The sequence below is a fragment of the Panthera tigris genome, chromosome D2 (assembly GCF_018350195.1).
Source record: "Panthera tigris isolate Pti1 chromosome D2, P.tigris_Pti1_mat1.1, whole genome shotgun sequence".
Classification (NCBI taxonomy): domain Eukaryota; kingdom Metazoa; phylum Chordata; class Mammalia; order Carnivora; family Felidae; genus Panthera; species Panthera tigris.
Window position 1 is genome coordinate 60,939,201 of NC_056670.1, and position 26,157 is coordinate 60,965,357.

The 26,157-nt window shown below is 53.5% G+C and overlaps 1 protein-coding gene across 1 annotated transcript in view; it reads left to right on the plus strand.

Annotated features, from left to right (window-relative positions):
- NEURL1 (neuralized E3 ubiquitin protein ligase 1) overlaps window positions 1-26,157 on the plus strand; it is a 78,084-nt gene that overhangs the window by 43,529 nt on the left and 8,398 nt on the right. Inside the window, exons 2-3 of the mRNA XM_042960781.1 lie at window positions 15,899-16,140; window positions 16,547-16,868. Of these exons, the coding sequence (XP_042816715.1) occupies window positions 15,899-16,140; window positions 16,547-16,868 (564 nt within the window). The remainder of the gene's footprint in view (window positions 1-15,898; window positions 16,141-16,546; window positions 16,869-26,157) is intronic.

A 26,157-nucleotide genomic window follows, 5' to 3' on the forward strand; every position in this document is an offset into this window, starting at 1 on the left:
AAAGGCAGGCAGGATGAGGGGAGTTGACTCTGCTGCTCTAAGAACAGCCTCCAGGGCAGCCTCTTTTTGCCTTGGTTTCCTCATCTGTAAAATGGGCATAAAAATGCAACTTATCCCTTAGGGTTGTCATGAGGATTGAACAAATTAATGTGTGTAGTGTGCTTAGAACTTCTTGGCACATAGTCAGTCCTGTGTTTGCTATTATTATGATTATTTATCCCACAAAAGGAGTTTGGGTTGTTTCCCCCTCTGTTAGACTTTAAATGAGCCTCCTTCCCCCAGAAGAACGGGGTGTGTATGCCACGGAGCATGTGCATGTGCGCGTGGCTGTGCACAGCCAACAGCAAGATGTGCCTGTACAAAGGGGCAGCCTTGTGTGGAATTGGGTGTCACAGCTCATTCCAGAGAGGAGACTCAGGCATGCCTCTGGTCTGGGAGGAGGATCAGCATACTGGGCTTGTGGACACTTTCACCCAGGGCCTGCCTAGCCCTCTGGCCGGTGACACTAGGTCAGGCCTGAGTGCCCCTCCCCCAGACCAACTCACGGGTGGCAACAGCAGGGTCTTGAGGTGAAGGCTCAGAGCCCAGCACAGCCCCTCGTAGTGTCCAGGCCTCTGAGTCCCTTATGATATGGGGCAGCCCCTACCTTTCCCGAAGCTCTTTCCCCAACTCCCATGTCTCCGCCCACTGGCCTTCCCTCCCCACCCAGATCTTTCCCTGGGAACCCAGATCCCTGACCCTGAGGACAGGGGCTGGGCCGGGGCCCGGGAGAGGCCCTTGTCCTGCAGAGAGCTGCAATGGGTGATGGACTGTGAGATTGTCTCACAGACCCAGGCTTGAGTCGTGACTCTGCTTCTGACATGGTGGGTCACCTCAGTTAACTTCCTGAGCCTTTCAGAGCCTCAATTTACTTTTCTGTAAAATGGACGTACCTACCAGTAGTGCCTCCCACCTGGAATACAAATGAGATAGTGCATGCAGTGCCTGACACACTGTGAGTGCTCGTTGCACAGAACAGCGTCGTTCTGGTGATTCCCTTGTGCTCCCAGCACTCACGCCTGCCTAGGACTCGAGGGGCCTGCCTTCCTCCCGCCCTCTGCCCTCTCTGCCTGCAACTCTGCCTGCAACCTCTCCCCTAAGTGTGGGGTGCCAGGTTTTTCACACTCAGGATTTCTCTAGAGACTGCATGAGTCTGTGGGAGCGTGTGTGTGTTGAGTAGGTACATTGCAAGGTGTGTGTGTAACGGTGCGAGTGTGTGTCTGGTGGGCAGGAGGTAGGTAAGCGTGCATGGTGGTGAATGCTTATGCGAGCCTGGGTTTGTGCATATACATGGGGCGTGGTGCAGACAGGTAGTTAGGTTGCTGACACACATTACCATTAAAGGGACCGTTGGCGTGGAGGTGAAAGCATGGATCCCTGGGCTTCCATCCCAGCCCTGCCACTTTCTGGGTTGGTAACCTGCCTCTGCCTCACTTTTCTCATCTGTAAGATAATAATAATAATAATGGTACCTATTGATGACAATACTGACCTCTTCACTCAGCCAGTGAGGACTGAAGGAGTTAATACTCCTAAAGCATTTGCAGTCAAGCCTGGAAGAAGATAGAAGCCATGTTAGCTGTTTGTTATTAAGCTCCACTAGCCCGACTGTAAGCCCCTTGAGGATAGGACAATGTGTGTTTTGCTCACCATGGAACCCTCACTGCCTTGCCCATTGTCTGCAAGTAGGAGGTGCATAATGACACGTGAATGGCTGTAAGCCTGGGTGAATGGGGAGGTTGTGTGCATGTGTGTGTATCTGTGATGAAGTGGGGAATGAGCATATGTGTGTGCACACACGTGCGTGTCCGTGTGTTTGTGTGTGTGTGTGTGTGTGTGTGTGTGTGTGTGTGTGTGTCTGCTCTGGTTGGGGCATCTCCAGTGCTTTCTGGAGCTTGGCTATTTCAGGAAGCCTCTAGTCTCCTCCTCCTTATGTAAATAAACATGACAGATCCCATTGCCTGTACCAGTGCGGGGAGGTGGGGGAGGCTCCGGGAGTGGGTGGGAGCCTGGAGGCGGCAAGCTGGGCCAGAGGGGTGTGCTTGTGTGTGCGTGAGTGTGTGTGTGTGTGTGTGTGTGTGTGTGTGAGAGAGAGAGAGTGTGTGTGTGTGTGTGTGTGTGTGTGTGTGTGTGTAGCTGGCCTCGCAGGCAGGAGCCGTGTGCGGGAGGGAGTTTGTGGGGACACGGGAGGGGCGGGCTCTGCCCTGCCATGCCGGCTGCTGGCCGCGGGGGGAGGAGGAGGGGCAGGAGGAGGGGAGCTGGCGGCTAGGGTGGCTCGGTGACGAGGCCAGCCGGCCAAACGAAGGTGGCCGTGCTGCCCGCTGCCTGCGATGGGGGGACAGATCACCCGGAGCACTCTCCACGGTAAGGCCCCAGCTGATGCTAGGGGGTCTGCCCGGTCCCAGCCTGGGGACCACCTGGGGAGGCTGGAGCCCGGGACACTCGGGTGAGGGCATGATCATTCCCCTGCCTCTTTATTCCTTGGTGGGCTCTGGGGCCGTGGGAGGGGGTGCTTTTGGGTGGTTGGCACTGGGGAAAGCAAGGGAGCCTGGAGAAAGCAGGAAGAGGTGGGCTTTCTCTGGTAGCCGGCAGAGGTCAGGCAGCTAAGTCTCCCCACAAAGTCTTGTTGTTCTCTTACCTTCTTGGGGTGCTGACCAGCCCCGACATGGGATGTGAGGCCCTGGGTCTCCATATCCCCCTCTCCTAAAACTGAGGCAAACCATAGTTAGACAGCTGGGGGGACGCGTTTGTAGTCCTGGGATGCAAGCCATGGAGGTCAGTGCTGTGTTCCATGATGGAGACGTGGAGAGATGTGTGGGCACACACGTGTGTGCGTGTGTGTGTGTGTGTGCCTGTGCTCACAAGGGTGCATTGGAGGTGTCTGTGGGTGTGTACCTGTGCCCGCTTGTGCCTAACACACGGATGTGCAAGTGACAGCCCCCCACATTGCCTGACCTCAGTTCTCAAAGCGTATGCTCTTCTGGGGAGGCCAGTGAACTTCTGACCCCTGGGGTGTATGTCCACGGTCAGACAGACGGACAGGCGGGCAGGTGAAGGGGTGGAAGGGAGGAGCACTGGTTGGCTCCCTACTTGCAGAGCTGCTTTGTGACCTGGCTCCTGTCCCCTCAATCTGCCTGGCTCAAGCGCTGTGGTCTTGGGAGTAACATGGCCGATGTGGCACCAGACCCAGAAGGGAAAGACTTCCCAGGGACTTGTTTTGTCATTGCTGGGCCCCAGGAGCTTGGGTTTCTGTACAAACTGGCTGGTGCCAGAACAGTGTGGGCTGACCTTGGGCAGTCCCTGCCACACTGCCCTGTGTCCCCTGCTCCCCCCTCGGACGGGGTGTTAGGAGATGGGGCAGCCTCCATCTGCTGAGTCCAGTGGGCACGAAGGAACCTGGGTGGGGCCCAGGAAGGAGGGAGGGTGGTGGCAGGAGTGATCGGGAAGCTGTGGCTGGGGACCGGTGACCAGGTGGCTTCTCTCCCTTCCAGGCTCTGGACTTTGAGAGAGTAATTTCTAATTAAAAAAGAAAAAGGCAGGAAAGGAGACATGGGAAAAGCAAATCATTGGCTCTCTTAAAAGGAAATAAATTTTGTCCTGGGCCTGGAGGGCTAAGTGACAGATGGAAGGTCCTGGAAGACACATAATCCGGAGCCGGCCAGTGGCCTGGGCCTTGGCCTGAGACTCAGTCTAGGCTGACCTGGGCCCGGCTCTGCGTGTCTGTGGCACGGGGGCTCTTCTCAGAGCTCACTGGCCCCAGCATGACCTGTTGACAGAGGGTCTGGAGCGGACTGGCATTTTCCACTGGAATCAGACTTGGGCAAGCCTGTGGCCTGGGAAGGACAGAGAGGCCCTCCAAACAGGCCCAGGATGCAGCACACCGTCCTCCAGCTGCCTTGGAGCACAGGCAAGACCGCCCGAGCCAGGATACGGCCTTCAAGAGCTCATGCTGTGGAGTAGATAGGTACATGTCATAGTGAGGCCAGGTGTCTTCTGGACCCTCGGTTTTCTCACCTGTTAATGGGGCTCATAGTAGTACCCTCTTCATAGGATTGTTGTGAGGGTTACGTGGGAGAGTATGAATAAAGACCGAACATGGGGAAAACCAAAAGGGCTTGGAAAAGCATTCTGAGGCCAGGGTCATACCCGGGACAGGAGGATACCTGGGATATGCGGAGAATTCTAGGAGTGGGGGCATCCAGGCCGGGTGGACGTTGGCGAGTGCTAATCAAGTGTCTCATCTGCTTTACCCTCCTTCCCTCCCCCACCCTCAGCCAATACCACCCCCCTTAGGATGGGCCTCCCACCAAGCCGGCCCAGACCCTTGCCTCAACTGACCATCAACACGAGTAGGAGAGGGGAGTTGGGGGTTGTGGAGAGGGCATCTTTGCCTGTGTCCCATTGTCCCTTAGCTGGAACCTCTGCTTGCACGTCCTCACATGTCCTCGCCCGCATCCACAGCTGCTCAGGCCCACACCTATGCACCGGCTGTCCCAGCCACTGTGGCTTTAAAACTCTTCCCGGGAGGCGTGTTGGGGGAAGTGGGAGATTCAGGGGTATCGCTCCTTGCTCGGGGCGCCCTCAGCCCACACCTGATTCCCTAAGAATAGTTACGTACTTCTCGGTTGTATTTTCACCATGGGCCTTGGGATTTGGGTGTGGTGTGAACCCAGGTTTTGGATCGCTGGGTGATAGAGGTGAGGGGGCTGTGACAGTGGTATGTTTGTGGACGTGTTTGGCTGTCTGTGTCTCTGGTGTCTGCAGATCGTGTATGTGTGTTTTGGGCCTCTGTGTGTGTACTGAGTGATGTGTACATATCTGTCTAATATTTAAGGGATTTCATGCTTTGCCTTCGCTTCCACATGTGAGCAGCCACATTTATGTTGCCCTGTGCCTGGGACGTGTCCTTGTTATTCTGTAGATAAATGTCCAGGTTTCTGCACAAGGTGTGTGCGTGTGTGTGTGTGTGTGTGTGCGCACTTGCGCGCGGGCTGGTGGTGAGGAGTTGGGTTCCTCTGGGACCGGCCTGGCAGGAGACCCATGGGAAAAATTAATTCCCATTTGGAAAATGGTTTCGGCAGTTACATGCTTGATGTCTTTCATCAGGCAGATTTCCAGAGCGGCTCCTAGTCTTGAGGGCAGGAACCGGGGGCGGGCGAGCACTGAGGGAGGCAGCAGTGATACTGAGAGGCCTCTCCTCCCCTCCCTCCCTCCCCTGCCCTTCCTTCTTCTTTCTTTGCCTTCCTCCTTCACCTCCTTCAGTGCTCCCCCACCAGCAAGGATAGGCCCAGTGCTGAGGGGCTGATGGATAGATGACACACACATATTCACCCAGATGTATGTGTCACCCCCACGTTGATCTCTGGACCAACAAGCCCTAGATGCTGGGGTGCAGGGACTTGAGAGATGGTTCCCACTCTGTCCTTTCACAGAGGGGGATGCTGTGCCCAGAAGGGGAAAATGGTTGGCTGAGGTCATGGAGCTGGTGGCATCAGGGGAAGCCAGGCCTTGTCCCTTCTCAGTTGGCTTCCCACTTGTCCTCTTTGGGTTCCTTAGTTCTCAAATGGGCAGCGGGGGAAAGGGCATCCTCTGGCCTTATAAGACCCTGGGATTAGCACAGAGGGAGTTGCCTGACTCCTGGAAGGGGCTCTGGAGGCTTAGGCCAAGGTGAGCTCACAGGTGTGGTGGCTCAGCTTGATATGACTTATTCTCTTAATCCAGCTCCTCTGTGTCTGGCACCCAGTGAGCACCAAGCAGATCCTTGGTCATTGAGTAAGAGGGAAGAGTGAGGGGTACAGGCCCTGGGTGGCTGGACCATATGGCAGTTGGAGCTGCGGGTAGCTGGGAGGCAGGTGGGATGGAGCTGTCAGGGACAGCTTCAGGGATGTGAGTCCTGAGCTGGGCAGTGAGGCCAGGCAAGGCTAGACAGGAAGAGGACAGTGGGGCAGGTGTTCTTGGTGAGAGTTTGAATCCCAGTCCACTGGCCATGTGACTTTGGGTCAGTCCCTTCATCTGAGTCTGAGTCTCATTGTCCTCTTCTGTACATTGGGGATGTTAAGGTTTACCCTGAAGTTTGGTGGAAAGATTAGGTAAGCTAATGAGCACTAAGTATACCCTGTGCATAGTAAGCACCCTATAAATGGATGTGTCTCTATGAAGGTTTCCGTGGAGGCTCCTCCAGGCCTCTGTATGTTCGTGAGCGTATACACACACATGCACCTGGTGCCTCTAAGGACCAAGAATATCTCTGCGCCCTCCAGCCCTGATGAGTCCCTGGGACAGAATGTTCCTAGATGCTTGTGTCCACCATCAGGCATGCCCACTGGTTGTGTGTGTACATGCATGCACACATGAGTGAGTACGGATCTGTGTAAGGGGAGGGTGATGGTCTAGGTAGTGTGTGGATTTATGTGACTGAGCCATGCTTCCACCCAGAAACCCACATTCTCTCAGGCTTGGCCTGGGGACTTTGGGGAGATGCTGGGAAGATAAGGACCCGGAGCTGAACCCAGAATAGTTAGCATCTGGAATCCCCTTCTGGAATCTTGGGGTAGGATGGGGGTGGGGGAAAAAGAGGGCTGGTCCCCTCCCAGCAGTGAGGATATGGGGAGGCACAGCTGTATGCACATCTGGCTGCTGGAAAATGTCAGACTGGGATGTCTCACAGAAAGAGTGAGAACGGGAGGCTCAGTGTGGGGATTAACTTGGTGACAAAGGTGCCAATCTTGCCCACTCCCCGCTACCCTCCTTCACCCAGCTTGTCGTCATGGATTCATTCAGACTTCCAGGGAGAAGCAGGGCCTGCTGTAGGCTTAACCGGGGCTCTAGGGGAGATGGTAGGCCTACATGGCCCCTAACCCTGAGTCACAAAGGTGTGTGTACATGGAGGCTGCAGAGGTCATGGAGAAACCAACTAGAGTGGACTGGAGGGTTCGTGTAGTAGAGAGAGGACGCTGGCCAGCTAGCTGGGGCTCGCCGAAGGTGGCTTTGCAGTGTGTTATCTGCATTCAGAACTTAGTTCTGTCACTTACCAGCTACGTGATCTCAGGCCAGTTATGACCTCTCAGAGCCTCTGTTTCCTTATCTATAAAGTGGGACTAATTGACACTGCATTGCTGCATAATGCACCTATTGTTGTATAGCAAATTACCCCAAAAGTTAGTGGTTTAAAACAGCAAACATTTCATTATCTCAGTTTCTGTGGGTCAGGAATCTTGACACAGTTTAGCTAGATACCTCCAGCTTAATGTATTTTGGGAGATTACAGTCAAGTTATTGGCTGGGGCTGTGGTCTCATCTGAAGGCTTGCCTGGAGGGGATCCATATCCACGCTTACGTGGTGATGGGCAGTTCTTGGTCCCTTGCCACACAGGCTTCTGCACAGGGTTATCTCAAGACATAGGATCTGGCTTTCCCCCAAGGGAGAAACCCAAGAGAGGCAAGAGAGAGTAACCAGGATGAAAGCTGAAGACTTTTTATACCCAGTCTTGGGCACGACCTCCTATTACTTCAGCAGTATTTCATTCATTAGGAGCAGTATTCCATTCCACTCTACACCCAAGGGGCAGGGACTGCAAAAGGGGATGACTTCCAGGAGGCAGATGTGTGGATCATAGGGGCCACCTTAGAAGCTGCTTCTTCCAGACACCTGCCTTGCAGGAACTGAGACAGTGAGGTGAGCTTGTATGTGAAGGGCATCTGAAACCAAAGAAAGAACTAACTTTCATGACTTTCCCTTTCTTCTTTTTCCTGCAGGCAAGTGGGGGAGCTGTTGAAGGTTCTTAGGCACGTAGTGTGGGATCTTGGTGCTGGGCAGTGAAGGAAGCTGTCCTTTTAGCACCCCTTCCTCTGATTTCTCCACAGGACACCAGAAAGGGCAGGGCACAGAGTAGGTACTCCCTGGACACTTGCCAATTGGTCAGTGGATTGAAGAATCAAACAGTGGCAGTTCATTCAACAATTTGCATTGAGCCCCCACACCGTGCTCTGAGCTAGGCACTGGGGAAACAGCGGTTTCTGCCCTCGGGAGGCTCAGAGTCCATCAGGGAGACAGACACAAAAACCCTGCAGCCTTTTCTTGCCGGAAAGCTGCACTGCAGAGCACGGAAAATGATCCGAGTGACTCTTCTCAACTCCCAAGGATGGCATGCACCCAGAACCATTCTGGATGTGGAGAAGACAGATCAGTGCATTGCCTACAGTGGGTGCCTCTGGGCATTTGCGGTTAATTCTGTGGAGGAGCCAGAAATGAAAGAGGCTACTTGGGTGCTGGATGCCGTTAGGGGTTTGTGGGTGGAGTCCCTGGGGGTCCATAGCAGGGCCCTCAGCCTAGTCTAGGGGAACGTGGGCTTTAAAATCAAGGTCTAAAGATGTTTTGTTTGTTTGTTTGTTTGTTTTTTTAATTTTTTTTAATGTTTATTTATTTTTGAGACAGAGAGAGACACAGCATGAACAGGGGAGGGGCAGAGAGAGAGGGAGACACAGAATCGGAAGCAGGCTCCAGGCTCTGAGCCATCAGCCCAGAGCCCGACGCGGGGCTCGAACTCGCGGACCACGAGATCGTGACCTGAGCCGAAGTCGGACGTTTAACCGACTGAGCCACCCAGGCGCCCCTAAAATCAAGGTCTAAAGGAGCACCTGGGTGGCTCAGTCGGTTAAGCGTCTGGCTCAGGTCATGATCTCGCAGTTCATTTGTTCGAGCCCTGCATTGGGCTCTGTGCTGACAGCCCAGAGCCTGGAGCCTGCTTTGGATTCTGTGTCTTTCTCTCTCTCTGCCCCTGCCCCACTTGTGTTTTCTCTCTCTCTCTCTCTCTCTCTCTCTCTCTCTCTCTCTCTCTCTCTCTCTCTCTCCTTCTCTCAAAAATAAATAAATATTTAAAAATAAATAAATGAAAAAAAAAATCAATGTCTAAAGAATGAGTGAGAGAAAGGCAGGTACATGGGTGGGAAGGAGGACGGAAAGGTTCCCAGCAGAGAAATGGGGTTGGACCAAGCCTGGAAGCAAGAGGCAAGTGAGGGAAGTGGGCCCCTTTAAGGACCCCAGAGAAGTTCACATCTGCCCCGTTCTACCATCATCTCTCCCACCCAGGCTCCCTCTCTACCTTCAAACAGGCTTCCACCCTTCAAACTGGCTTCCACAGTCTTTACCCAAGAGAGAGTCCTATACAGTACATGCAGTCCAGGGTTAGGGCATTTGGGAGGAGAGAAAACAGGAGTGTCTGGGATGAAAAGAACGGGTCATTTCCTACAGGGGTGTTTGCTGCTTTTATAGGAAAAATATAAGACCTTATGCTGGGACCGGGTGTTCAAGTGCACAACATTTTTCCGCATCTAGGAACTCACTGGGTCCTCACAACAATTTGGAGAGATGGGCAGGGCAGCTATGATGACCCTGTGTTTTACAGAGAAAGAAATCAAGGTCCAGAGAGGTGAAGTGACTTGCCCAAAGTCACAGAGCGTGTCTGTGGTATGGCCAGGGATCTGAACCCAGGGCCTCCTGACTCTAGGGTTCATGTTCTTTGTCCTCTGACCTTTATTATCCAGGAAGTGAGACGGCCCCCCTTCACAGGAGGTGCAAACAAGTGTGCCAGCCCTGGTATTCAGGCCCACAGGTTCAGAACAAGGCGATCCTGAACATGGTGAGATTCCGTCTTGAAAGATGGTTAGGAAGTAGAGAGGTGAAGGTGGGAGAGGGAAAGAAGATGTGTGTGTGTGTGGGGGGGGGGATAGCTTGAGCAAAGGTGTGGAGGTATGAGAGCACAGATTGATGTCAGTAGCAATAATAATCATTATTGTTATATAATAAGTATTAATTTTCTTTATTATTAATACAACTAATAGCTGCTAAATAATAATAAATGATAATTAATATTATTTTAGCAACCACTTCCTGGGTTAGTTTTAAGATCCCATGAAGAAGATCTGCCATGATCCTCATTTTACAGATGAGAAAAGCGAGGCTCCAGAGGTCTTACAGTTAGTGACAGAGCTGCTGGGTTTGGAGGCAGCAGACCTGGGTTCAGATCTGGGCTCTTTACTCTGGCTGGGTAACTCCACTTCTGAGGACCTGTGTCATAGCGGCACTGGGGGCGTAATGAAGACCCTGCCTGTTAAGTCACATAGAGGTTGGTCGTTGTCATTAGCATTGCTCTCTCCCTGTCTCTCCTTGGCAGCCCACCTCAGCCTGGCCTGGGCCTCTGGGGCTCTGCCAGGATAGCTCTGGAGCAGAGCTTGGCCGGGGCAGTGGGGAGGAGGTCACTCTGGAGGCTGCATTGTATCCGGACCTCTCTCCCTGGGACCCCACCGAGAGGCAGGAATGTGGTCCAGAGCTAGCTGAGGGTCACCTGGAAGGCAGGCCAGGCTTGTGTCTGGCACCTCATAAATGCCCAGGAGGAATGGCTGGGGGGGGGGGTAGTTTCCATTGTGTCAGCAGCAGCCTCGCCTGAGGGGGGAGAGTGCTCCCACTGTGGCTCCTGGGAAGCTTGTAAACCTGTCACTAAAGGGGGCCTCCCTGAGAGCTCTGTCGGGAGCCAGATGGTGAGACTGGGGCTCCACCAGGACCATTGGCTGCTGGGGGAGTAGTGTCCCAGCATCTTGAGGTCCTTTTGTTGTGGCTGCTCCCCCAGCTGGGACTGGCCCAGTGCCTTCTCCACACAGCCTTTTCCCACTACTCCTGCCATCTTGGATTCATGGGGAAAATGGGCTGCAGTATTAGATGCTGAGTAGGGTAAAGGACCCCTAAATAGCACCGGAAGACCAAGGTTCAAGACCCAGGTCTGTTTCTTAATTGCTGTGTGAGCTCGAGCAAGCTGATTAACCAGTCTGAATCATAACTCATCTGTAGAATGGAGACCTTAAGGGTCATAGTGTCTGTCAAAGTGCAGAGAGGGAGCCCTTTTGGATAGTGTAGGGAAGAAGCCTTGCCCCAGCCACCCCTCTGGCCCTTAATATCAGAGCTGTGCTCAGGGTTAATTCTCATTCTGCTTTCTCTCCTTCCTCCTCACTGGACCATAATGCCAGCTGAGGTGGAGGAGGGAGATAGCAGGGGTTGGGGAGGCGGCGAACACCCTGGTCTGGACCACCATGTTGGACACCTTGGAGGGCACAATTCGTCTTATTTTCTGTGCAAACAGCACCCCCTGGAGGCATGCAGGACAGAACCTTGGTGGCTGTATATGGAGGCCCTGGCCCTTGTTCAAAGAGAGTGATGAGGCCCCCCTAAGGCCCTGGTGGCAGGGAGGACAGGAGTGGGCGGAGCCCAGGGATGCTTCTTTCTCAGGTGGGATCAGCAGGTCGGATGTGCGATGCTCAAAGACTCCACTGGGGCCTGGGAGCATGGAGGGCTGGTGGGTTAGGGTCAGGAGTTCAGCTGGGGTCTGCCAGGTGGCAGGTGACCGTGGTCACTTGGAGATACCCAGCAGGCCAGAGAGGGTTTTCACATCATCTCCACAGAGGTGGCACGGTGGCTTTGATTACTCAGAGCTGAGTGCAGAGAGAAGGGGCAGAGGATAGCCCCGGAAGCTACACTGTGGGTAGGAGGAGGCAGGCACAGGATTTTGCATGTCCAGGGATCAGTGAAGGTGCTTTGCAGCTGCCAAAATGCTCCCCTCATACCCACTTGAGAGGTTTAAGGCTGAGAGCGGCCGGCCTGAGCAGGCTTTCGGGTTTCCGGTTTCATGGTCCCGATCCTAGGCACTGCCTGCAGTGGGGTGATGGGGGCTGTGGCGGTCAAGGATTGCAGCCTCCCTTTCCTCCATCTCAGTGAAGACCTGATTTGTTAGTTGTTGTTGTAAGTGTTGCTTTTGAGGTATTCTTTATAGACAATAGCAGTCATTCTCCCTTTGTGCCCCTGTGTCTTCCTCTTGCCCAAACTCCAGTACCCACTGGTCTCTCTAGCCCCATAGTTTTGCCTGTTCCAGAGCATTCTACAAATGGAATGAGCACCTGTGCAGCCTTGGAGGCTGGCTTTTCTCAGCACGGTTTTGAGGCTCCTCTTTGTCATACCATTATCATTCACTGTTCTTGCAGAGTGGGATTCGCTGTGTTCCTGCACCGCATTTTACATCCAGCCATGTGTGAGGGCAATGTATGAAACGCGGTTTGCATTTATGTTTTGGTGGCATGTACATGTGTATCATGACAACGTAATAGAATGCCAGGTATCCCCTCAGTGTACTACTTGAAATGATTTTACGTGGTACATGGATGAACAGTTTTTTCCATATTTTACCAGATTGTGAGCTTATTTTATTTTATTTTATTTTTTAAGTTTCTTTTTGAGAGAGAGAGAGAGAGAGAGAGAGAGGGGGGGGGGGGGGAGGGAGGGAGGGAGGGAGGGAGGGAGGAAGGGGCAGGGAGAAAGGGAGAGAGAATCCCAAGCAGGTTCCGCACTGTCAGCACAGAGCTTAATACAGGGTTCAAACTCACGAACCCAAGATCAAGACCTCATCCGAAATCAAGAGTTGTATGCTTAACTGACTGAGCCACCCAGGTGCCCCAGTTGTGAGCATATTTTAATGTGCATTAAAAAAAAAATGGGTCCAGCACACCAAACCCGTGCTTTCTTGGCTGATTTAATGCTTCATGGCTAAGACTCAGGCCTTGCTGGTGCATTGCCCGCATTTGACGGCTAGAGCCTCTTTCTGCCAGCTGTGTGACCTTGGGTAAGCTGCTCAATGTCTCTGAGGCTTTAGATTCTTCATCAGTAACATGGGCTAGTAATGTCCCTCCATCCCTGTTAAATTTGCTGTGAGGATGAAACCAGTAAGTGTAGGTAAAACTCCCCGTTCAGAGCCTGGCACCTATCAGCACTTGGCTGCTGTTATTATTAGATGCATATGGCCCATGGGCGCTGGGTGTATGATTTATGTGTACTGTTTTGTACATCTCTGTGTACATGAATGTGTGTGTGTGCACGGTACATGTGTAAATGTGGGATTCCTGGCCTAAGGGATAAGTCTCGTAGGGTCTGGATTACCTTCATGTGCTCACAGGTGTATGTGTGTGCCCATGAATGTGCCTTTCTGAGGCCACATGTCTGGGTGTACATTGTGTCCCCGGGCTCCAGGGTTTCCTTATCCTTACTTCTCCATCTTTCTGCTGTCAGCCAGGATGGTGGGCCTGTGCTACCCTTCTCCACCCAAAACTCTGCCTGTGGAAGGGAGGCCCCGGGGAATGGTCCTCCCAGGGCCTAGGTCTCTGGTCCCTGGGTGTCTCCACCATATTTGCCCAGAGCTAGTATTTTCTAGCTCTTTATGCAGGACGGTAGGACCCCACCCAGGATGGTGGGAAGGAGAGGAAGTGTTTTAAAGGAAGCTGAGGTCCTGCAGTTGGTCCCTGGATTCTGAGCGGAGGCTGGGAAAGAGTCCCATGGGAGAGGCTCCAAGCTGCTGGGCTCAGCATGTTTAAAAAACTGCTTTATTGAGTTATATTGACATATGTTTAACCACATGTGTTTAGAGTGTATAATTGGCTGGGTTTTTACATACGTATACACCCACGAAACCATCACTGTAAGCCAGATGGTGAACATATCCGTCATCCCAAACACTCCCTTGTGCCCCTTGGTAATCTCTCCCCCTCCCCCCAACCCTTCCCAGGTAACCTCCAATCTGCTTGTTATCACTAGAGCTTAGTGTGCATTTCTTAAATTAGGACAAATGGGACAGGGTGTGGGCAGGGCGGGGGGCAGTGGCTGAAAGGAACAGAGGCCCTGTGGTTACTCCGTGGATTGTGTTTGCTTATCTTTAAGAACCGGCTTATTTCACTCAGCATAATTATTTTGAAATTCATGTTCCTGCTCGTATCAGTAGTTCATTCCTTGCTTACCACTGAGTAGTATTCCACTGTATAGACCTACCACAATCTCTAATCCATTTACTATGGTTTTTGAAACCGAGAGTCAAGCTGTGTCTGAAGCTGGCCTGATCCCAATGTGTACCTCTCCCAGGCAGGGCACCTGTAGGTCACCTGTAGCCACGCTGTGCCCTTCACCCCAAGGGTCTCCTTCCCTGGAATGACCTCCCCTGCTCTGCGCTATCCAGGGCCCACTCAGCCTCTTCCAGGTAGCCTTCTCAGACTGACTGGGTCTCCTCTGGGCAATTCTCGCGTTTATTGCATAGTGGTCTTCAAAGGCCTTGAGCACTGTTCTGTGATTCTAGTCTTTTCTCCTTAGTGAAAGCAAGGGGAACTCCTCTTTGTTCCAGCCCTACCTCCCACACACAGGATGTCTGACCAGCCATGGACTGTGGACATTCGGGTCTGGGCCCTCTGGGAAGAAGGAAGCAAAGATGCAAAGTGATGCAAAGTGATGCAAACATGGCCTGGACTGAAGGCTGCGTCTTCCTAGCTCAGGACATTCCTCTCTCCATCGCCCTTTCCTCCCAGTCTTCCTCTCCTTCCTGGAAACCCTTCCTCCCCTTTAGGGAGCAGAAGGCGTCAGGGACAGGCCGATGGGGACTGAGCTTTCTGCATTATTAAATCACTGCCATGGAGGAACCCAACTCTGAAACATCCCAGAAGGCCTCTGTCACATTCTGTGGTTTCCTACTTCCCCAACCCCATCTTCCCCATCCTCCTTGTGTCTCTCTCCTCAAGTTGATGGCATGGGCAGGGGCTGCCCTTCCTGATGGATGGGACACAGATCTTGGGGAAGAAATGAACATCCCCCACTTCCTTGCCCCCAACTGCCAGGACTGCATTAACACTCCCAGCGCTGCCGACACACGTCTTAGAGCCACAGGGTAGAGGCCGCCTATGCTGGAGCAGGGAAGTGACTTCCCTAAGGTCACACAGCCAGTCAGTGACAGACCCAGGCCACGCGATACCTCGTCCATGTTGCTTCCTCTCTCTGCCCCGTCTCCTGGACACCACCCTTATGTGCTTGTAACGTGCCTTCTCCTGGACCAAGCCCTGCCCTGTACTCTATCCCATTGTGGGGTGAGGTAGAACTGTGTGTAGGAGAAAGCAGCGTGCCTCCCTGGCCAGAGGCTCTTGAGGCAGATCCGGGTTCCATTAGGAAGCCTGGGTGCAGAGGCCTACCTGTGTGCAAGATGTTGTGGGCATGGGGGTGGTATAAAGCAGGAAGGCGGCCCAGGGTGGAGGGAAGCGGCCCCGAAGGAGGGAAGTGGCGGGCGTGGTCCTGGGGCTGCTGCTGCGGAGGCTGCTGCACCCACCTTGCTGGTCTCCCAGGGCAGCTCCGCGGTCACGTGTTGACTGCGGCTCAGCCTTGTCAGCCCAGCCCCCATGCCCTCTCTTCCTCCTCCCCTCCTCCAGGAAGCCTTCCTGAGAAGTGACCTGCCCCCCAATCCTTATCACTCATCACTATCTGCCATTTTTATTGTGATTCCTGTCTGTGTCGTATTTCCTCTCCTGGACTGGTGTCTTCTCGAGAACAGGATCCGTGTTTGTTTCATGCCTGGATGTCCAGTGCCTGGGACAGGGCTCGGTACTCAGTCGGTAGATAATGAATATTTGCTGAATAAAATAAGTGACGGTGGTAGTGAGTGGCAGTGTGCGGGGGTGGGTGTTGGTAGTAAATGCTGATTGATCACAAGGGTGGATGGTGGAAGACAGATGGTGGTAAATACTAGTGAGTAGCAGGAGATGGACTAGAATCCAGGAGATGGTGGGTGGGAGGTGACGGGTGAAGGACCAGGGAAGGTGGTGAAAGATACTCAATGGTGGTAGATGGCGAAGCGGGACATAGCAAGAGATGGCAGCAGGTGGCCCAAGGTGGCAGCGGATGAGTTGCAGTGACGGTGGACATCCTGGGCGGCGGGCAGCTCCTGCTGTGCCCAGCCCTCCGCCCCTCCGGGGGCCTCTGCCACCCGCTCTGACGTTGCGGCCTGTTCCTTTGCAGACTCCATCGGGGGCCCCTTCCCTGTCCCGTCTCACCGATGCCACCACAAGCAGAAGCACTGCCCTCCGGTGCCGCCCGGCGGGGGGCTCCCGGCCACGCCACTGCTCTTCCACCCGCACACCAAGGGCTCCCAGATCCTCATGGACCTCAGCCACAAGGCCGTCAAGAGGCAGGCCAGTTTCTGCAATGCCATCACCTTCAGCAACCGCCCGGTCCTCATCTATGAGCAAGTCAGACTGAAGGTGGGCCCTCCCACTCCCTGCCCTCTGTGCCTCCCTGGACCTCGACCCTTCCCTCTCAGCACTGTCTTCTGTCCCGGCCACGACGACACCCTGCCCTTCTCTTGCCTCCGGGCCGTCCCTTCTGCTCTTCCTCATCCCTCCTCATGCTCTTCCCTCTTCCTCCTCCTTTCTCAACCTTCCCCGTGTGACAAAGAAGGACCCGGGCACGGGAGTGGCCATGGGGGCCACAAGCTGTCACTGGACAGTGGGAAGGCTCCTAGAGGAGGGGAAGGAGGACAGCTGGGCGGTGTGGCTCCCCGTAGGTAGGGGTCTGCCGACAGGGGCACACTCCCTCCCCTGGGGCCCTTGGCAGTGGCCGGGAGGCCGGCGGGCCGGGGTGCTGTCTGAGGCCATCTCCTCCGCCCAGATCACCAAGAAGCAGTGCTGCTGGAGTGGGGCGCTGCGCCTGGGCTTCACAAGCAAGGACCCGTCCCGCATCCACCCTGACTCGCTGCCCAAGTACGCCTGCCCCGACCTGGTGTCCCAGAGCGGCTTCTGGGCCAAGGCGCTGCCCGAGGAGTTTGCCAACGAGGGCAACATCATCGCTTTCTGGGTGGACAAGAAGGGCCGCGTGTTCTACCGCATCAACGACTCAGCTGCCATGCTCTTCTTCAACGGGGTCCGCACGGCCGACCCGCTCTGGGCCCTGGTGGACGTCTACGGCCTCACGCGGGGCGTCCAGCTGCTGGGTGAGTGCCCGCTCCCCGTGCCCCTTCGGTGCGGGACACGCCTCCGGGGGCCGAGGTGTGACGCTGCTCCATCCCATCAGGCACAGGGACCTCTCTCCCGCTGGCAGGGCCCCGGGGCCTAGAGGGCACCGGGAGAGCTCAGGGAGCCTTCGTGTGCCCTGCAGAGTGCGCCCGTCCTTTGGACTCACAGCTGGGGTGAGGGGCGCCTGGGTGGGATTTCTGCCCTCCAGGGCCCCTCAGGTTGTGCCTTTGAGCAGCACACAACCTTCATCATAAACGGCAGCCTCAAAGACCCCCGCTCCCAGGAAGTAATGAATATTAACCTCCGTAACCATAGTGTAGTGAGCACTTACCTTGAGCCGGGCACTTCATTATTGCCGTTCTCACAGCATCCCTGGGAGGCAGATTCTGTCAGTGGGCCCCCTGGAGGCAAGACTCAAGCTCAGGGGAGGTTGAGTCATTGGCCCCAGGAGACGCGGCAGGTGAGGCGTGGAGCCAGCACTAAGTCCCAAGTGAGCCCCTGGCCCCTGGGCTCTGCAGCCCCCCAGGAAGTCCAACCCCACCCTAGTGCTTCTTGCAGGGATGTGGGTGAAAGGGATAAGGGGGGAGGGCCGAAGGCACTAGGGTGGCTAAGACTTTTCTGGCTGCCCCTGGGTGCCCGGGGTGAGTGAGGCTGCTTCAGGGGGGTGAGAGGGCACACATCCCGTGGGAGGCAAGGAGGAGCCAGGCTTTCTCAGGAGGGCACACATAGATCCTCAAATGCCAGCGCTGGAAGGGGCCTTGGAGAGTCTCAGGCTTCCTGAGTTGGTGGCTGAGTTGGGACTAGAATCCAGGTCACCTGACTCCCAGTCCAGGATGGCTCTCACCTTGCTCACTCGTGCACGTGCTGGCAAGTGCACGTGCATGTGCGTACGTAGACTCTGGGTACAAATCAGTTCACGGGCAAAGTGGCCGTGTTGCCAGGCAGAGCCTCCATTAGCCTCAGCTTTCCCATCTATAAAATGGGCTGTTGGGAAGAGGAAGTTAAGTTAAAGAGGCTGTGAGCAGAGTGCCCAGCACAGTCCTGGGTATCCAGTCAGTGCTCAGCCCGTGCTTGCTCTTTCCATTTCCCGTCCCTGCCCCTGTCTCCCTGCAGAGAAAAATGCCATGGAGGTGGTTGGAAACCTTTTTTTTTGTTTTTTTTCCACTTTTTTTCCTTTCTGGCTTCAGAGCCTAGAAACAGTGAAGCTCTTTTCAAAACACCTTTATTTCAGTAAAAAAGACAGTGAAAGTAAAAACAAGTGAGTAATTGTCAGAAGCCTTTCTGTGGAGTTCCAAACATCAGGAGGCTGTTTTTATTAATTAATAGTTTGGGAACTTTCTGTTTTTTCAACTCAGTAAAGTGTTTCTACATTCACATGGACAAGTTAAGAGCCCGAAAGCAGGCTCTTCTAAGTCTTCGATAGTGGAGAAGGGAGCCGAGGCTGTCCAAGGATAATTCCCTTTGTGAAATGGGTGCACTTGCAGGGAAGGGCCTCGACCTCCCAGCAAAGGAAGGGCAGTGGTTATGCCCCTGGGCTACAGAGTCAGAGTGACCCAGGTGGGATTCCTGGCCTCACCCTATACTAGCTGTGGGACTTCAGTTTCCTCATCTGTAAAATAGGGGTAGGTAATAATAAACAACTGTTCTCAGGGTTCTTTTAGAAGAACTCTGCTTAAAGAGCAGAGTTACGTGAAGCAGTTATGTGACTAATGACTGTCAGTCATCCACACCCATCCTGGAGAGGGTAAAGCTTAACCCCAGGTTCAAGTGAATACCTGCCTGCTGCTCTGATATCCTTAGGGCCTCACACTTCAAGGCCCTGAAGTCCCAAAGCCTGAGGTTGCACTCCAGCCTGGACACTTCTGTCTGGGCCTCAGTCTTCTCGTCTGAAAGAGTGTGGGACTACTATGGCTTGGCCCAGGGCTGGGCCAATGGTGGGAGACAGAAGTGTCTCCACTCTTGAAAAAGGTTATAGTCTTATTGGGAGGGGGCTGGGTAAAGGCAGCGGGGGCAGCATTCTTGCTTTCCCCTCTCCTAGCAACGAATGCCTTTTCCTGCAGTCCCCCCGAAATCCCATTCTGGTATTAAGGCCCAGCTCGCAAGCCACCTCCTCCTGGAGGTGAAGCCTTCTGGAGCTGAGTTCTTTTCTCTGTTTCTTGGGTTCCACCACATGGTGTCTGTGCTTCTCTCCGCCCTGAGGCATTGGCTGAGCCTTGGCCCATCCATATGTCTTGCACAAGACAGGGAAGACTTTGAGGGTGAATCCGTTCTTACCCCCCCTGGATTTCTCTCCAGAGTGGAATCTTGTGTCTGGCGTGGGGAGGACACCAAGCATTATTTGGGGGGTTGGGAAGGGAGAGTGGTGGGAAGGTTAACTTGTTAGATGAAGGATAGACCCAGCTTTGCTCTCATAGACAGCGCCAGCCTCACTGAGAAATTAGACAAAGCAAACCCTCCAGACACAATCAGGGCATAACCCAAGAGAAGACAGTAAATTGTTTAATGCTGTAGTCAGAGGATCCTTTCCATCTGCCGAGATGGTTTCCATCCAGCTATCTCATTTAATCGCTCAGCAGCTGGCCTTGGACAGAATGTTTTTCTTTCATCCCCATTTGTCAGGGAGAAAATTGAGACCCACAGAAGGCTTGGCTTGCCCGCGTAGGGCTGTGGCAGAGCTGGGATTTGAACAGGGTGTTCTGATGCCTAAAGCAGTACCTTCCCCAATAAACCTCCAGCAGGTTTAAGTATGGAGGGAGGCAGGAAATTGAGAGGAGGCTGAGGTCAGTGAGGGAGGATGGAGTCCAGGAGTATTTCTTGGAAAAGAGGGCTTAGGCTGGGCCTACAAATTCTAGGAGGGTCCGGGGAGGAGGTGGTGACGGGGACATGCGAGGTGAGATGGGGTTTCCAAACCTCAGGGGCCTAGGGAAGGCCCCACCCTCGGGCACAGCCCAGACGGCCTCACCTGGCCTGGCCCTGTTACCCCTCTTGGACCATAAATGGGTTTTCCCGCAGTATTTTCACTTGCATCCGGATTTCCCAGCAGGCTCCTCTCTGTACATTGGACAAGGCCGAGGGCCCAGCAGATTCCTGTCCTAGCTATAAATCACCATAATCCCTGGGTGTTTTCAAACACTGATTATAGCCCCTGAATTCAATTAGCAGATGAAAATATCTCTTTGTTTTGTTCTTCCTAAAGCGATTTCTTTTTTGTGTAAAAACAAAAGAAATCCATCCAAGATGTCTTCAGAGGTAGGCACACTGCTCTACACCGTCATTCTGTGGCGTCCCCTCTGGGATCGCCCATTGCCTCATATAGTCCCAGGGTCAGCCTCCTTCCCTTTCCTCCCCTCTTCCCACCCCAGCAACCCCCCCCCCCTCCCGCCCTGATCCCTTCACTGCCTGTGGCTTTCCCTGCTCTCCCTCCTAAGCCATCTTGGCTTTGAGTTTCTCCTTCCCCTGAAGAAGTCCCTCTCTGCCTTGGTAGCTCTGAGGACGGGCTTGTCTTTCTCGAGGTGGTTGCCTCCCAGACCAGTGTCTCATCTGCAGGGACTTCCTGCTAGGTCTGCCCCCTCCCTTTCTGCCTCTCTCTGGGACCTGTGGCCAAAACCCTCCAAACCCCACCTGGCCCATATCTGCTCTTCGGATCACAGATATCCTGGGGTACTTGGCACCTAGCAGATATGCAAGTCAGGCCACGGACACGTTGGCTGTCTCTCCGGACAGAGTGGAGGTAGGGGGTGGCGTCTCTTCCTGAAGTGACACCACCAAGGGGGTGTCCCATCCCAACCCCCACTGCCCTAACATAACGAGGCCCGCTGGTGCCCCCACCATGACCCCTGCAGGCCTGCTTCAAGCCTTCGAGGCACCCCCGACATGCTGGAGTTCAGGAGATTGCCTCTTTCCTCAGGGTGTCCCGGCCAAGCCTGGGCTGGTATTTCCAAGAATAACAGCTTCCTACCTCCAGAAAGAAGGACCTGTGGGCAAGCAAATAAACACAAGTTTTATGGGGTGATTAATGCTTGGCGAGATAAGCTCCTATCCCAATTCTTCAGGGTCTCCCTGCTCCTCTCAGAAACGTTGGCTCACAAAGAGCAGCTGTGGGTCCTGGCAGAAAGCTGGTGAGCCAAGACCCCACTTGTAGGGTGCTCCTGATAACCCTCTGTGCCCACCGCAGCCCAGGTATGATGAGGGGGCAGAGGGAGACACATGAATTGAAAACCCAGTGCCTCTCTTTGAAGAGTGTTTATTTTGGGGGACACACCATATAACTGCTCTGAGATCCAATTCTGCAATGAAATGTGGCTGAAGAGTAGAGCCGTGTGTTGGGGGTGGTACAGCTGGGGAGCGATCCAGGATTTCCTATAGGAGAGGTTTCAAGTCAGGAACCAGAGAAGCTGAAATGCACAGACTGGTTGGGGAGGAACAGTTTAGGCTGGACAGGAGGGGTATGCATGGTCACAGAGGTGGGGAATTAGATTAGCATCATCAGTCAGGGAACAGAACCTTCAGGGGAGCGAGTGAAGAGAAGAGGTGTAGGTGACCTGTGGAGAAGGGGTGTGCACAGGTGGGGCTGTGTGCATGCATCGCAGGGGAGAGAGCCGTGAAAGCAGAAAGTTTCTGGCAGCTATCTTGCTGTCAATGTCTTTCAAAAGGAGAAAAGGTGGCCGAGAGATAGAAGAGGGCCTGTCCAAATTCTCCCAGCTAGTCAGAAGCCAGGCTGGCCCTGGAATTCGGCTCTCCCAGGAGGAACTGGGCATAAGGTCACTGTGAGAAGACATTGCCACATCAAAATGGTAGTGGCTGAACTCAGGAGGGCATTAAGGGGGCACTTAGGGTGGGGTCCCAAGGGCTCACGGCATTCTGCTTCACCCAACCTGTGCACATGTGCCCCAGTCCTGGTAAGAGACCTGCCTTCTGAGGACAGAGATCTCTAGAGACTCTCAGGGAGGGTAGCTTTCTGAGGGCCAGGCTGCTCCTGGACCACTTGCTAGGCTGGTGAGTCAGCCTGGCTTCCCTGCAATGCGAAGCCTGGACCTCTCTGAAGATAAGGCCCTGGGGTAGGTCTCCCATACAGGGTGTGCCTCAGCTTGGCGGCACAAAGGGTGTGAGCCGTCCTGGCTAGCGGAGGACCACGCTGCCATCTGGGGCTTCCGTTTCCTAGGCTAAACCAATATTTACCTTCAGCTATGGCTGCCAGGGGCTGAGAGGCAAATATTAGTCTAAGGAACCTGAGCGAAGCTCTGGGGATGGGGGAAAGAGCTAAGGATGCTGATGGCGATTTCTTCTTCTCTGACAGTTTTCTTTTCTTTTTGATTTAAACAAAATTTTGTTGTTTCTCCTGCTTCAGAGACTCTTCCTGGCGCTTCCTTTCTGCTCATCCCAAATTCTGCTAATCGTAATCACAGTCCAACTCCAAACCCTCCCCTCCACCAGGAAACCTTCCCTGACCTCCCCTGTTCCTATGACCCTTCCTCTTCCTGACCACCTGAAGGCACACGAAGGTCTAAATGGTCTCAGCAGTTCTGCATCATGTATTGTCCTGGTCTTTAAGAAGACAGCATAAGTCCTTTATATATGTTATAAAGAAAGTTTTTTTTTTAAATTTTTTTAACATTTATTTATTATTGAGAGACAGAGCATGAGCAGGGGCGGGGGTGGGTACAGAGAGAGGAGGAGACACAGAATCCAAAGCAGGCTCCAGGCTCTGAGCTGTCAGCACAGAGCCTGGCGCGGGGCTCGAACTCACAAACTGCAAGATCATGACCTGAGCCGAAGTCGGATGTTCAACCAACTGAGCCACCCAGGCGCCCCAAAGAAAGTTATTATTGTACTCGTTTTGCAGATAAGGAAACAGTCTCAGAGAGGTCTGATAACTTGCTTACAGGCACATAGCTTGGAAGAAGTGGGACTTGGGCCCAGGAGCATGCGCTGCATTACTTTCTAGCTTCTCTAACCATGAGTTCACCTGGTCCCCTGTGAAGTCTGGATACCTCCCAAGGGTGGGGTGTTGGCCCTCCCATGTCTTCCAGGATAGTGTAGGAGAGCTCAGGGGGTTAGGGATCAGCTGTACCTGTTGGGTATAGATAGTTCACGAGAGCCCCAGCAGGGTTGGCTGGGGAAGTGGGGGTGCCCGGCATCCTGATTCAGCAGTGTCTGCCTCATAGTTCCGTGAAGGCTCCTGACGGCTTCATCTGGTTCTGTTGTTTACAGAGCACTCTGGTGGTTTTGGGTTTTTTTGTTTTTGTTTTTGTTTTTTGTTTTCACCAGAATGAATATATATAAAGTGCAACCTTATACGATGGGCAATATTAGATTGTAATATCCAGAAATGGCAGTTTCATATTTTCTGCCTAGTATCTCTTTGGTCCAAAATATAGTTTTGGGGAGCTTGAAGAGACCTAGGGGTCCGGGGTGGGGTGTGTGGAGTAGAGGAGCTGGGGCCTTGCAGTACTGGGGACAAAGCCCTCATTTCAGAAGCAGGAGACCTGACTGAATCAAGACTTGACGTGGCCACTCACTAGCTTTGAGCAAGCCTTCCAGCTTCTCTGTGCCACAACTGTCCCATCTGTTATTTGGACATAATTATATATGTGCCATTTACCTCAGAGAGTCTGAGGCTGATGAATATGTAAAAGTGTTTACATATATAGTAAGGGCTATTGTTTTTAGGTTGAAAAGGAATACTTAATTTAAAAATACCACCAAAGAGACAACCCCCAAATCCTCTCATTAGAAGAGGAGGCCTTAAAATCAAGTCCCTGTATCTGGGTGAAATTCAAACCATTCTACCTAAATTGTTTCTTGGAATAAGACCTTTGGTTCTCTAGCTGGGTTCCTTGGAACGCTGGGGTTCTACAGAGGCATCTTTGAGGCGGCTGAGTTGGCAGGCTCTATGGCTTTTTCTTAGACTTCAACCAGAAATTTTGGTTTTGTTGGACAAAAGGATTCCACTGCTTAAAGAAAAAAAAAGTTTGAGAACCGTTAGACCAGATGAGTCTGAAAATCTATGTGTCTAAGATCCTCTGGGCTGAAGATTCTATAAAGCTTAGAATCTGTGACTCCAAGTGTTTCTGGGACATCCTACCCTTCCCTCCATGGGCCTCAAAAAGTACTTGTTCTTCTAGCTTTCGTGTGGTTGGGTTTATATGGAAAGGGTGGAGGCGGGTGTGGGTTTCGGGGCACTGTCCAGAGGGGCGGAGAAACCCCTTACCCGTCCAACCCATGTACCCGCCCTCCGGGCTCCTTCCCCTGCCCCATGCCAGATGCTGACCAGCAAGAGGATGTTTATGGAGACAGTAAATGGGCTGGCAGCACCTTCTAAACAGGGGCCGGCAGATACCCGCCAGCCGGCCGGCTGCGGCAGGCCGACCCATGGTTAAAGATTATCCAGTGCTCCGGATGTGCGAATCTAAACAAACAAGACTCTGGGGCTGATGGCAGGCCCTGCTTCAAAGGAGCCCCTTGCCTGCCCCGGAGGGCCCCTGCACCAGTGCCCAGGCCCTGCTTTGGTTGCCCTGCACTGGCTGGCAACATGTGGGAGGGCCCGGTGGGTCTCTGGCCAGAGCTGGCCCCGGAATCCTCAGCCTGGCCCCTCCTCTCCTCCTCTCCCTTCCTTTCTCCCCGCTGGCCCTGCTCAGACTCTTCTCCAGGCATTTACTAGAACAGTTTTCCCACTGAGTGCCTCTCACTTCTGTCAGTCCAAACTCTCTTGTCCCTTCAGGGTCCAGGTCAAATCTTGTTTCTTCTGAGATGCTGTCTCTGGCTCACTGTGAGACAGGAAGGGGACCTCAGCCTCGGCTAGAGAGCATTATCCTAAAAGGAATATTTATCCTAAAGAAGAGAAGGCTCAGAGAGGGTGCAAGGAGTGGCTATAGGACATATAGGGATCCATGCAAGGAGAGCTTTTCTAACAGTTATGGTTGTTCAGAGACAGGGGACAGATAGCCTTGGGATGTGGTGAGCTTCTTGTCCCCGGGGCCATTCTAGTCAAGGCTGGGTGAGAACTTGGCAGAGAGAGGTGGATTTCCTCTGGAGACACTGAGAATTTTGTAACAAAATTATACTCACATATTTTCATGCCTCCAAGCTTTGATCCTCCCACAGCCTACTGGCTCCTTGGGGCCCATGTCCTGGCTTCTCCTTCTGTCTCTACCACTGCCTGGGGCTGGGCACACAGTGTGTCAGTGAGTGGGTGACCTGAGTGCCACCTTGACGGGGAGGAAACCCCCTGTCCTGGCCTCACTGCCCTTGCAGGGCCGGTGATTTCTGCTCTGGCCCAAAGTATTTGCAGGACCACTGCTAGGCACCAGATTAGGCAGGAGCTGAAGACAGACAAGCTCCTTCCTGAAAGAGGGGATGCGGAGAGGGGAACCAGCTTAACAGCTTCTCCGGTGGCCTGGAGCCTCCCCTCCTCCTGTCATAAATACCTCCAAAGTGGGCAGCCATGTGTCCCGTGCGTGGATTACATAACTTGTTGCTTCCAAATGGGCCACGCTGCTGCTTGGGGTTACAGGTAGCCCATCTGGTTTTTCCAAGCTGTAACCCTGGGCAGAGGCTGGTCCCAGGGTGCTCTCCCCTGGCTTTCACAGCCAGGACCCTCCCCTGGCCTCTGACTCGATGTCAGTCCAGTCAGCTCTGACCTTTGCCGTCCCTTGTGCAGAGGGTGCCTGATCAGCTCCTCTATTTCCAGTGTCATCTATTTCAGGGTCCGGCACAGCTGGGGACACTGAGGGGATGGCTATTTTGGAGCTTGCTGGCGGCCTGCAGCCACTCCTGACCCCGAGGGGCAGCTGAGCCAGGAGAGGAGACATACTTGGGCTGGGCACTGGCCCCGGGGATTCCATTTTTAGCTGTTTCCCAGCATCTCTGATACCTTTTCTCCCTGCTCCTCCAAGATCTCAGGCAAAGCCATAGGGGTCATTTCCTGTCCCTTCTCCTCTCCCCTACACCCCCCCCCCCCCCGCCCAACTGTTTCTCCTTCCTTCTCTTCTTTCTCCTCTAATGTCCACTTTGTACCTTCTCCTTTCTGGGCTTTAGTCAGTGATGTCATCCATGACCTTATATATAGTCCTATATCTATCTATCTATCTATCTATCTATCTATCTATCTATCTATCATCTATAGTCCTACCTTAAGGTTCAGAAAGTTAATTGCCTAAGTGCAGGTGGACCTAACTTTGGTTGACAAAACTCAACCTGAGTAAAGTACTAGTACCTGAGGTTGTCAAGTACGGGGGCTTCCCGCTCTACCTCTGATCCCTGCAACAA